At 50.0% G+C, this 12,170-nt stretch overlaps 1 protein-coding gene across 9 annotated transcripts in view; it reads right to left on the bottom strand.

Annotated features, from left to right (window-relative positions):
* Window positions 1–12,170, bottom strand: part of ZC3H18 (zinc finger CCCH-type containing 18) — a 58,595-nt gene that overhangs the window by 21,747 nt on the left and 24,678 nt on the right. For all 9 annotated transcript variants that reach the window (XM_054170069.1, XM_054170068.1, XM_054170071.1 and 6 more), the window contains one exon: window positions 11,327–11,619. In XM_054170069.1, the coding sequence (XP_054026044.1) occupies window positions 11,327–11,619 (293 nt within the window). The remainder of the gene's footprint in view (window positions 1–11,326; window positions 11,620–12,170) is intronic.

Here is a 12,170-nt window from a genome sequence, read left to right as displayed (position 1 = left end):
CTCCACGTGTGACCAACTTATGTTGAGCTCCACAACTTGAGTGCAAGCCTGGAGCAAAGATGACTCTGAAAGCAAATCTTGCTGGCACCTATTACCTAGTTAGATGCAATTCCCTCTTGATGAAGTCACTTTCTGGGGGAAAGTTTTTTTTCTCCTCAGGAAAACCACAACAGAAGCCTCAGTTCTGGACACGCTTTGGCTTTTTGACTCAGCAGTAAATACATCACCATGCTACAGCCAAGGAAGAAAGCTGATGCTCGTGTCAGAGCATTTTATAAGGGTTTCCTCAAGAGCTACCTGCATGCCCCATGTGTAGCACCACCAAATGGACTTGTTCAACTTCATACAAGGGACTGGTAGCCGCTGCTGCTTGGCTCATCTCCTCCAGCAGAATTCAGGAGTCACAAATGGAAACAAACTGGAGGAACTGGCAAGATCCTTGCTGTCTGCTAACTATAACATCTCAGTTACAGCCTGCACAAGAAGTCTGGCTGCTTTGGGGTGGTTGAGCCATGAGATCACATCAGGGCACTTCATCTGAGATCATGCACAGCCCAGCAGAGCTGGTGCAGTCCAGGCAAATCTAACATGCTTCAGTCAAAAAAGCTGCAGGCTACCAAAGTCCACGTGGGTGAAACAGTTCCCAAACTCCCATATTTAAGGATTAACTCCCTAATTAAGTAGGTCTGTGCCACAAGGTTAAAAAACACCTGTTACAAAGGGAGTGAAAGACTAACAGACTGATCAAAAGCATCTTCATGTCCTTCCAGAGCCCCAGGGGGCCATATCCTGTGTCACCAGCGCACGAGCGGGGGCTGCAGAGCCTGGCTACTTCTGAAGCTCATTTTAACCTCAGAAATACCAAAATGTTCTATTTCCCAGGACAAACACATGAAAGTGTGTTTGGCTGGGATGCAATTACATCAGTCAAGCAGCAAACTGGAGCTGCATGTGGCTTTGGCAACAAGAGGAGGAACCAAAGCAGCTCCCAGTTGGCAAGGCAAAGCGCAGCGTGGGTCAGCCAGCTTCCCAGTCGCATGTGCTCCCACTCCCAAATACACCCAAGTTTGAAGGAGGAGAAGTGCAGCTGCAGAGCTCAGATTCTCCTCCTCATGTGTGATGCAAATGACACCAAAGGAATTCTAATCTTGGAGAGGAAAATGAGGTAGCTGAGGAAAGTTTTTCCTTCCTTCTTTCCTTCCTTCCCCCTCCCCGTGGGACGCTGCTCCTACAGGTAACGCAAACCTTATCACCCACAGCCACCGGTGACGTCAGCCTGGCTCCAGGGCTGCTCTTTCGGCCAGCAGCTACAGCTCAATCTTCTGAGAGAGGAAAGTCCACTGATGTTTTACCAGCCTTTGCATTTCTTGCAGGAAGGCAAGCATTGCGTCAGCAGCGCCGCTCCGAGCTCTCCTTCTGGGTCAGTGGAATTTTCCAGAGGAAGCGGACTCGAGGAATGACCAGAGCCATGTGCCAAGGCAGCTGTCAAGGCACCTGCAACTGCTGCAAGATCAGCTCTTCCAGTGGAAGAGTGCCTCTACAATTGGGTCAAGGCAATCCTTGGTATCAATCCAGGGTGAAAGGCTGGGGGACAGCCCTGTGGAGAAGGGCGTGGGTGTGCTGGCGGGTGCAAAGCCGGACAGGAGCTGGCAATGTGTGCTCACAGCCCAGACCCAGTTGTGTCCTGGGCTGACCCCTGGCAGCGTGGGCAACAGGGGGAGGGAGAGGATTCTGCCCCTCTGCTCTGCCGAGACCCCACCTGGGGTCCTCAGCACAGGAGAGCCATGGACCTGTTGGAGTGTGGCCAGGGGATGCTACAGCAGTGATGTCGAGGGCTGAAAGCCTTCTGCTGTGAGGCCAGGCTGAGGGAGTTTGGGTTGTTCAGCCTGGAGAAGAGAAGGCTTCAAGGAGACCTCTTGTGGCCTTTCAGGACTCACAGGGGCTAATAAGAAACCTGGGGACAGACTTTTGAGCAGGGCCTGTTGTGACAAGACAGGATGTGATGGGTTTAAAATATAAGAGAGAGATTCAGACTGGATAGATGGAAGAAAAATGTTTTCCTCTGAGGGTGGCTGAGGTGGCTGTCCCAGGTTACCCATAGAGGTGGCAGATGCCCTGTCCCTGGAATCCTTCCAGGTCAGGCTGTCTGGGACTCTGAGCAACTTGCTCTAGTTGCAGATATCCCTGATGACTGCAGAAGGGTTGGACTAGATGATCTTGAAAGGTTCCTTTTAACCTAAAGCATTCTGTGCTTCTAAGATTTTTCCCTGCCTCAGCACAATAAAGTCACTGGTGTGGCTGGAGAGGGACAACAGCTCCTGAAAAGCCACCTACGTGCAGCCACAAGGGGAAATGCTGAACCTTGGAGCCAGTGCTCATTGATCTTGGTGAAATATTAGCAGAGGACAAGCTCTTCTCAAGACATTTTGATCTAAAGCTGAGTTATCAGTTGTGTGGAGACAGGGGGGGGGTGTGGAAAAAAAAGAAGAAGGAAAAAAAAAATGTCTTCAAAGTCTGATGGGGAGAGGCTTTGAAATTAAATAGTGGAGATATGATCTGAACCTCCAGTATGAAATCATCACAGCAGGGAGATAAACCTATCTGAGATGTGATCTACCCTCAGGGCTGAGCATTCGACGCTTTGAGAACCTCCTCCGAAGGAGAGGAACCTGCGTGCAGCCACTCTGCCCTGCTCTCTGCCGTGCTTTAATGAAACCCAGGGTGGGAGAGCTCTCCAGCAATTCCAGCTCTGAAATGCCACATTCCTGGAGATCTCCATCTGAGTCACTCCATGCCCTTCATCTTGATCCATGCTTACGAAACCCTCCTTGCTGTGCTGTGGAAGGGGAGGCAGGACCTCAAGGGCCATGGAGACGAAGGGAAAACTCCAGCCACTTGTGGAGAACTTGGAGAAGCTTTGCTGACGTGGTTCACAGGCAGGTTTTGTTATCACTGACTTTCCCAAATCAGCTGGGAGCAGAAATCAAAGCAAAGCCACCTAACCAGGTTCCTTTGCTCTGGAACAAAAACTGGGGATCTAAGGAAATCCTCAATGATCTTTGAGGTCTCTTCCAACCTTGGTGATACAGTGAAATTATTGTAATGTTTAGGTCTAGAAAAACATGAAGATGAAGAATAGAATTAACCAGGTGGGAAGAGACCTCAGAGATCATCCAGTCCAACCTATCATCCAACACTATCTCATCACCTAAACCATGGCACCAAGCACCCCATCCAGTCTCTTCCTAAACACCTCCAGTGATGGTGACTCCACCACCTCCCTGGGCAGCACATTCCAATGGCCAATCTCTCTTTCTATGAAGAACTGCTTCCTAACATCCAGCCTAAACCTCCCCTGGTGCAGCTTGAGACTGTGTCCTCCTGTTCTGGTGCTGGTTGGCTGGGAGAAGAGACCAACCCCCAGTTGGCTACAGCCTCCCTTCAGGTAATTGTAGACAGCAATAAGGTCTCCTCTGAGCCTCCTCTTGTATATTAAGAAGAAATGTTCTACAGTGGTGAGACACTGGCCCAGGTTGCCCAAGAGAGTGGTAGATGCCCCAACCCCGATAACATTCCAGGTCAGGCTGTTTGGGGCTCTCAGAGACCTGCTCTAGTTGCAGACGTCCCTGCTGACTGCAGGGGGGTTGGACCAGATGACCTTTAGGTGTCCCTTCCAACCCAACCCAGTCTATGAATGTTTATCACCACAGTGTTACTGCACTCTCAGCTCAGCTCTGAAGAACCACAGAGCAGCACAGAGCCTGCTCTGCACATGGAGAGAAGGGAAATCCTCTTCTGAGCAGTGCTGCCTGGTGTAGCACCAGCATGCCAGACCTGCCGTGAGCAGGAGCACAGCTTCAGTTCCAGACACCTTGTTTTAACCTGGGAAACCCAACAGCCTGAGGTAATTTGCTTCTCTGAACTCATGGCACCCCAAGAAGCCACCCAGGGAAGGTGCAGACACCTGGAGAGCAGATCTGTGTCTCCTGACAAAGGCTGCTTTACCCATTTGCTAACTTCTCATGGATGCAAGACTAATTTAGAGTGCTCCAGGGTCCTGTCAAGGCCTCACTGGAAACCAGCAATATCATGGACTTGTCTACCCTACCTACTCTTCCTCCTGTGGCAGGACAAACATGGACAAGTGAAGGAATTAAGAAAGAGCCGTTATTCCAAGATGGAAAACTATGAGAAGACAAATGCCACCAGCCTGCTGCACCACCTTTACTCAACATGATGACATGCTATTAGTAAGCCCACCAAACCATCCTAATCTAGTTGAGCAACTTCTGCTCTCCCTTATAGGGAGCAGACCCAGCTGGTAGCATGGGGAGACCACCAGAAGTTGCTGGGAAAAATGATGACGATCCAGGAACACTGAGAACTACACAATTACAGCCAGGTTGGATGGGGCCTTGAGCAACCTGGTCTAGTAGGAGGTGTCCCTGGCCAGGGCAGGGGGATTGGAACTAGAGGATCTTAAAGGTCCCTACCAACCCAAACCATTCTGTGATTCTTCTGAGGAACGAGTCGAGTTGGTTTGTGATCACACACAGCCATACACACCACCATGAATCACTCCATTTGCATTGCCTTGCTTCTGCCACTCCTTTCTCTCATCAGCCTCCTTCCAACACTTTCTGACTTGCCAGCCCTGGGGAACCTGCATCCACTGATTTCAGACTGTGGGTTATCCTGCTCATTAACATGCTCACCCCAGAGATTAATGATTAACCTATTACAAAGTCAGCTTCTCCTAGCTTGGAGAACCATAGGATCAGAAAGGTTTGAAAAGACCTCAAAGATCATCAAGTCCAACCTTCAGCCCAACATCACCATGGCCACTAAACCGTGCCTCGAGGTGCCATGTCTCCATGTTTTTTAATCCCCTCCAGGGGTGGGGACTCCACCCTGGGCAGCCTGTTTCAATGCCTGACTGCTCTTCAGGGAAAGAAATTTTCCCTAATATCCAACGTAAACCTCCCCTGGCACAATTTGAGGCCATTTCCTCTTATTCTATCACTTTTTCCTTGGGAGATGAGACCTATTCCACCTGGCTCCAACCTTCTTTCAGGAAGCTGTAGAGAGCCAGGTCTCCCCTCAGCTTCCTTTTCTTCAGGCTAAGCAAAGACAGTTCCCTCAGCTGCTTCTCACAAGAGTTGTACTCTAGACCCTTCACCAGCTTTGCTGCCCTTCTTTGGACCTGCTCCAGCACCTCAGTGTCCTTCTTGGAGCAAGGGACCCCAAACTGAACACAACTCAAGTGTGAGCTCTGCTGAGGAAACACAAAAGAACCTTTTGTGCCAGGGTTTGAAGCGTTACAGAACACCTCATGACTGGGAGCTACTGCCACCTGAAGAGAAGGTGGGAAGAAGCACAACACTTGCTGGAAGGGTTTCACAGGGGGTTTATGTTGCCCTTTCTGACATTGCTTTAAATTTCACAATGCCACCACTTGCAGGTGTTATTTTTAGGTTTTAATGGCTGCATTAAGTGCACTCTCCATCAATAGGCTTCAGCCTAGCTGAGGAAAACGTCCTTCCCCAAAAGCCCCAAGCTGGTGTGTGTGCGATAATCACCGGATGGTTCCCTGGGACACCTCCTTCCTGGCAACTGTGGAGCTGCTGGCACCTCCTGCTCAGACTCAGGGACATCTCTGAGGACAACAGCAGCTTCCTCATCACTCTGCACCAGTGCCCCACAGATTTTGGCCCTGACCAAACCTGACTGCGTGGAAATAGCTCTCACATCAGATTTCAGGACAAACTTCCTCAAGAAGAAGAGATGACAAATTTCTCAACCCAAGGTTCATTTTGCCATGCTGCTTCTCACCAGGGCCCATGGCATCCCCCACAGGGGAAAGCCAGCTGGGAAAGGAACCAGTGCCCATCTCACTGACCTGCAGCACAGGATTGCTCCATCTGCTTCCTTTTGACTTGGTGGACAACCACCTAGCACTACCTCGGTCAATGGGGCAGTGACACCAACCCTGCTGCCCCCTCACCAGTGGGTCTAACTCCTCAACATTCCTCATTGCTTGGGAAATACAACCACTCACTCAATGCACTCCAGAAACAATCAGATTCACTTGGATCATGGTGGGGCAGAGACCTGTGCAACAGGCAACAAGTAATAGGACTAGTGAGAGGATAGAGGAAATGGCCTCAAGTGGCACCAGGGAAGGTTTAGGTTGAACATTAGAAGAAACTTCTTCACTGAAAGAGTTCTCAAAGACTGGAACAGGCTCCCCAGGGAGGTGGTTGAATCCCCAACCCTGGAGGTGTTTAGAAGACACAGAGATGTGGTGCTGAGGGACGTGGTTTAGCACCAGCCTTGGCAGAGTCAGAGAATGGCTGGACTCAATGATCCTAAAGGTCTTTTCCAACCAAAAGCATTCTGTGATTCTATGAACAACAGTAAATTGGTTTAATCCTTCTCCTTCTTGGCTTGCAGCTAAAGGCCAACAGGCCAGGTTAAGAACACTCTGCACCACTCTAAGCCTCCTCAAACAAAACATCTCATGCCACTTTTTTACCCCTGCAATGCTTTGCACAACACTGATGAGGCAGACTGGCAAGGCAGAGATACAAAGCAGAAATTTTGTACTCAGCAAAGCCAGTCACAGCCTGGGGCATCAGAACTCCTTCTGGAGATGGGGAACATGAGGACAGGCATTCAAGTGATCCCTCTGATTGATCATAGAGTGTTCTGGCTTGTTTAAGTGTTCAATGCCTGAGGAGGGAGGAGGAGGAACAACAACAGTTTTACTAGCATTGCAGTCTCAGATGATGAAGTTCTTGAAGTGCTCATCTCAAGCTTGGGAAAAAAACCCCAGCCAAAACATAAAGCAGCAGTTGCACACTCAAGAACATCCAGTCCTCATGAGACAATACTACCTGAAGCCCAAACACTGCAGCCTCTGAAGAGGAGGAGGAGGAGGAAATGGTCAAGGAGAACCATTCGCCACTGAGGAGTCTGAGTCCGTTAGCGTTTAGAGTCTGTTTGTTGTTCAGTTCTAATCCTCCTCATCTGCAGCAGTGGCAGTGATGCCAGGAAGTCCTCCAGCTTTTCTGTTCTCAGCCTTAACTGCTCTGCTGTTGTTTGGAGATCAGATTAAACCTTCCTGCTTTCAATAGAATGGAAAAGGAATTTGCCTTTGTGTTCCTGGCTATTAGCTGTTTGAGTTTTATCTCTTTTAACTCTGCACTCTGTATGACAGTTTGCTCTCTCCTCCAACCCTCTAACGTGAGGGAGCTCTGATGGACAGACCAACATTTACCTGTAATTACAGACATCCTCAGCTCTGCCTTTGGCAAAGCTCCTTGCTGGTTGCATAACTCCTGTGGAGCAGTTTTTCAATCTCCCCAGCTCATTAAAGGAAGAGCAGGGCTGGAGCTGCAGGAATGTTAACGGGCTGCCCCAGCACAAGCCAGCCCCCATGGCCCCATGACACTTGGAAAAGCCAGACTTGCCAAAACCTGGGATCTTATCCATTAGGGCAAGCCCTGCAGGTGAGCACCACGCCACTGCTGTGCATCCTGTTGCCCAGGAAGCCCAAAGCAATCACAAGCATTTTGCACATTAAACCTGGGAGCCGTTGAATCCCAAAGTGCCCAGCCTGGCCCTCTGCAGGTATCTGGAGAAAAGGTGAGAGAGCTCAAACTGCCACGAGGAAGTTTGGAGCCTGTCAAAAAAGGCTGGAGCAAAGCAAAAGGTGGAGCAAAAGGGCAGTGCCCAGAGCCAAGTCACACTGTGAGCCTGTGACTTGGGGTGTCAGGGAACATGAACTGCTGGATGAGGGCTCCAAGGGAAAAGCAGCTGAATTATGGCTATGCTTTGGTCAAAAGCTTTACAAAACTTGGTTTTCTTCTGCAGACACCCACACACCTGTAGATGTTGTAGTAAGAGTGTTCATTTTGACCTAGATTTCAGTGTCAGGAACTTCAGTCCCACTGGAGCAGCCTTCAAAGGCTTTGGGTTTACTCCAAGTACTCCCACTAATTAATTCCACTTTCCCTTTAGAGGAGACCTTGTGTGTAGAAAAAGCCTTGGGATACTCAAAAGCTTTCTGCTCAAAACTAGCTCCCTGCTCAACACAAGTTACAAATGCTTTTCACCACCAGCTTTAAAGCCCCACACAGATAAATCCCAAAGCCAGCCCTGCTCACTGTCCTCCTCTCCCAGCTTTCTGCCTGGCCCTACAGTCATCACTGTATTACGGGACAAGGCTGAGGGCACTTCCAGAAGTAGATCTTCCATTTTCTGTTTCTAGAAAGAACAGCAGCCCTAATAAAAAAAAAAAAAGCCCAGAGTCATATCAAGAGCTGGTTTTAATTTACCAAGAAGCCTGTTTTGAAGATCCAAGAGGTCTCCACAGCTCAGTTATGTCAGAGAAGGGGCACGGAAGGGAAGCGGGGAACCAAGAGCGTGACCAAAGAAGGGCAACAAAGCTGGTGAAGGGTCTAGAGCACAAGTCTTGGGAGGAGCAGCTGAGGGAACTGGGGTTGTTCAGCCTGGAGAAAAGGAGGCTGAGGGGAGACCTTCTGGTTCTCTACAACTCCCTGAAAGGAGGTTGGAGGCAAGTGGGGGTTGGTCTCTACTGCCAAGGAACAAGCCATAGGACAAGAAGAAATGGCCTCAGGTGGGACTACGGGAGATTTAGGTTGGACATGAGGAACAATTTCTTCCTCAAAAGGTTGTCTAGGCCTGGTCCAGACTGCCCAGGGCAGGGGTGGAGTCCCCACCCCTGGAGGGGTTTCAAAGCTGTGGAGATGTGGTGCTGAGGAACATGGTTTAGTGGTGACCTAGCAGTGCTGGGTTAATTGTTGAACTTCATCTTAAAGGTCTCTACCAAGCAAAACGATTCCAGGAGCCTGTATCCACAAAGGATGTAACGTCCTGAACACCATAAATCCCATCTTTTGGCTCACACTGATGGTTACACAGGGTGAAATGGATCCAAGACTAGAGCACATGGCTACTGCTTCTACCCAGCAAACCTTGGGCCAAAGCTCTCCCACAGAGCCTGGCTCCATGACCCAGCATGAGCATCAAGGAATGGAGCAACCAGCAGCCTAGGCCTTACACAGTGATCCTGGGGTCATGGTGGCTGTTAGTGACTAACAACCTGAGCGGCCAATCAGTTGATATCACTTTCATCATCTTCATCACATGGCTCTGGACAGCAAGACCTCTTCTATCACTCATCCAAGGAGAGCACATACCAACAGCAAATGTGGTAATTTGGGTGCACAAATTACAGTTCTAAGTGAGGATTATAATTAAATGTATTTTACAACCCGTTTGAGACAGCATTGAAACCTCACAAGACACCCTCAAACTGTTCTGAAACTATGACTTCCTCTTGGACAAAAGGGTCACCATCAGGAGCCAGCTTTCCTTCTGGAAATGCAAACAAAAATTCTGGGTCAGATTCCAGACTAAACCCTGCTCCCTCTTAAAACCACACAATTCCACGTGACACCTCATTCCAGGCATTCCTAGCCCTATTCTTCATTAAAAGAAGCTTCTCATGCTCATGATGCTTCAAACCTCCCTCTAGTGCTTGTTGCAACAGCAGACGTGGGGCTGAAGGAGAAGCTCCAGTCTGTCTGGGGAAACACAGCTTCCCTGCACCCCTCTTTGCACATACTCATGTATCCACATGTCCCTCCATGTGTCAGAGGACTCTGTCTGCCACTCATTTAGGAAGTTTAGGCTTGAGGTGAGGAGAAAGTTCTTCACAGAGGGAGTTGTTAGCCATTGGAATAGGCTGCCTGAGGAGGTGGTGGAGTCACCATCCCTGGAGGTGTTCAAGAGGGGATTGGACGTGGCACTTGGTGCCCTGGTTTAGTAGTCATGAGGTGCTGGGTGACAGGTTGGACTTGATGACCTTTGAGGTCTCTTCCAACCTTATTGATTCTATGCTTTCCAAGGCACTGACACTGCTCAGCATCTTTCCTGGAGATGCAAGGCAAGAAACTCAAGTCCACACTGCAATCCCACCATGACACTCAGCAGGGACTCAGCCCGAGGCATACAATCCCTGCACCTTTCCCAGCCTCTTCTAGTTTCACTTAAATCTCCAGCTTCTGCTGTCCACAAACTCCCAAAGCAGCCCTGGTTCTTTTCAAAGCACATTTGTCAAGGCCACAAAGGGAGTCACCACCATCTGCTCTACAAAGGTATGCAGCATCAGGACAAGGGGTAACGGCTTCAAACTGGAAGAATTCTTCCCCATGAGGATGGGGAGGTACTGGAATAGATTGTCCAGAGGAACTGTGGAGACTCTAAGCCTGGGGGAGTTCAAAGTCAAGATGGGATGGGGTCTTCAGCAAACTGGACTAGTAGGAGATGTCCCTGCCAATGGCAGGGAGCTTGGAACTAGATGATGCTTCCAACCCAAACCACTTGTGATTCTGTGATTCTCAGGATTCCCTTCGCACTGGGGACTCAGATGGCTTCCCAAGACAGACTGCCTTCATGGGTGCAGAGACATGCCAAACATCTCCATCCCTACAGCCCAGAGGACATATGCTCTCCTCCTTTCACAGCCAGATTACAGAATCACAGAGTGGTGAGGCTGGAAGGGACCTCTGGAGATCATCCAGTCCAACCTCTGCTAAAGCAGGTTTGACTAGATCAGGCTAACACACGCTGGGTTCTTCCTGATGCTTGAGCTCCACTTAGTGGCCACCAAAGACTCATGCAAAGTGTTGCCCTCCTCTTGAAACTACTGCTTTAGTCCAGAGCTGTGGAAAAATGAGATCTTTCCTCAATACAGCAGAGATGTGGAGGTGCTGGAGTGGGTGCAGAGAAGAGCAATGAAGCTGAAGAGCCTGGAGAACATATCTTATAAAAAGCAACTGAGGGAGCTGCGGCTGCTTAGTTTGGAAAAGAGGAGGCTGAGGGGAGACCTCATTGCTCTCTACAACTACTGGAAAGGACATCACAGAGAGGCTGGTGCTGGTCTCTCCTCACAGGTCATTAGTGATAGAACAAGAAGGAATGGCCTCAAGCTGTGACTGGGTAGGTTTAGACTGGACATTAGGAAACAAACTTTCCCAGCAAGAGAGGTCAGGCATTGGAATGTGCTGCCCAGGGAGGTGGGCGAGTTACCAACCCTGGATGTGTGTAAAGGTGGTTTGGGTGTAGTGCTTGGGGATATGGTTTAGGGGTGAACCTTGCAGAGTATGGTTATTGGTTGGACTTGGTGATCCTGAGGGTCTTTTTTGACCTGAATGCTTCTGTGTCTCTCCTGGGTCACGATGCACAGCTAAACCAACACCAGCTAGCCCGTGGAGTCCGCACCCCGGCGCACACTCACCTTGGTAGCAGCGGGGACCGAGGCTTTGGTTTTTCTTTCTCCTTTTCCCGTTCCCTGTCCCGGTCCCGGTCCCTGTCGCGGTCCCTGTGCTGTCTGTCCTTCTCGTCTCTCTTCACTCGTTCTCTCTCCCTCTCCCACTCTTCCTTCCGCCGCTGCCGCTCCTTGTCGCGCTCGCGCTCCCTCTCCCGCTCGCGCTCCCGCTGGCGCCGCTCCCTCTCCCGCTCGCGTTCCCGCTCCCGCTCCCTCTCCCGCTGCCGGTTCTCTCTCTCCCTTTCCCGTTCTCGTTCTCTTTCCTTTGAAGGGAAAAAAAATAAACAAGAGAGAAAAAATCATGGTGAGGCTGTGGCAGCATCTCCTGGCACAGCAGGCAGCAAGGACTGTGTTTGAAAGCCGTGCAGACGTGGTGCCTGGGGCACGCGGCGGCTTTGTGATGGACTCGGTGGAGTAGGGTTAAAGGCTGGACTTGGTGATCTTGAAGGTATTCTCCAACTTAAATAATTCTATCAGTCAAAGCCTTAAAGACCTGATAGAAATACTCTGGGGCTTGCTGGAGAGGAACACATCACATTTGAGATGAGAAGGCTCAGGGGAGACCTTATTGCTCTCTACAGCTACCTGAGGGGAGGCTGTAGCCAGGAGAGGGTTGGTCTCTTCTCCCAGGCAACCAGCACCAGAACAAGAGGACACAGTCTCAAGCTACACCAGGGGAGGTTTAGGCTCAAGGTGAGGATCAAGCTCTTCACAGAGAGAGTTATTGGCCACTGGAATGTGCTGCCCAGGGAGGTGGTGGAGGCAACATCCCTGGAAGTGTTCAAGAGGGGACTGGATGTGGCATTTGGTGCCA

Source organism: Dryobates pubescens, chromosome 19, assembly GCF_014839835.1.
Source record: "Dryobates pubescens isolate bDryPub1 chromosome 19, bDryPub1.pri, whole genome shotgun sequence".
Classification (NCBI taxonomy): domain Eukaryota; kingdom Metazoa; phylum Chordata; class Aves; order Piciformes; family Picidae; genus Dryobates; species Dryobates pubescens.
This window is presented reverse-complemented; position numbering and strand designations above follow the sequence as displayed.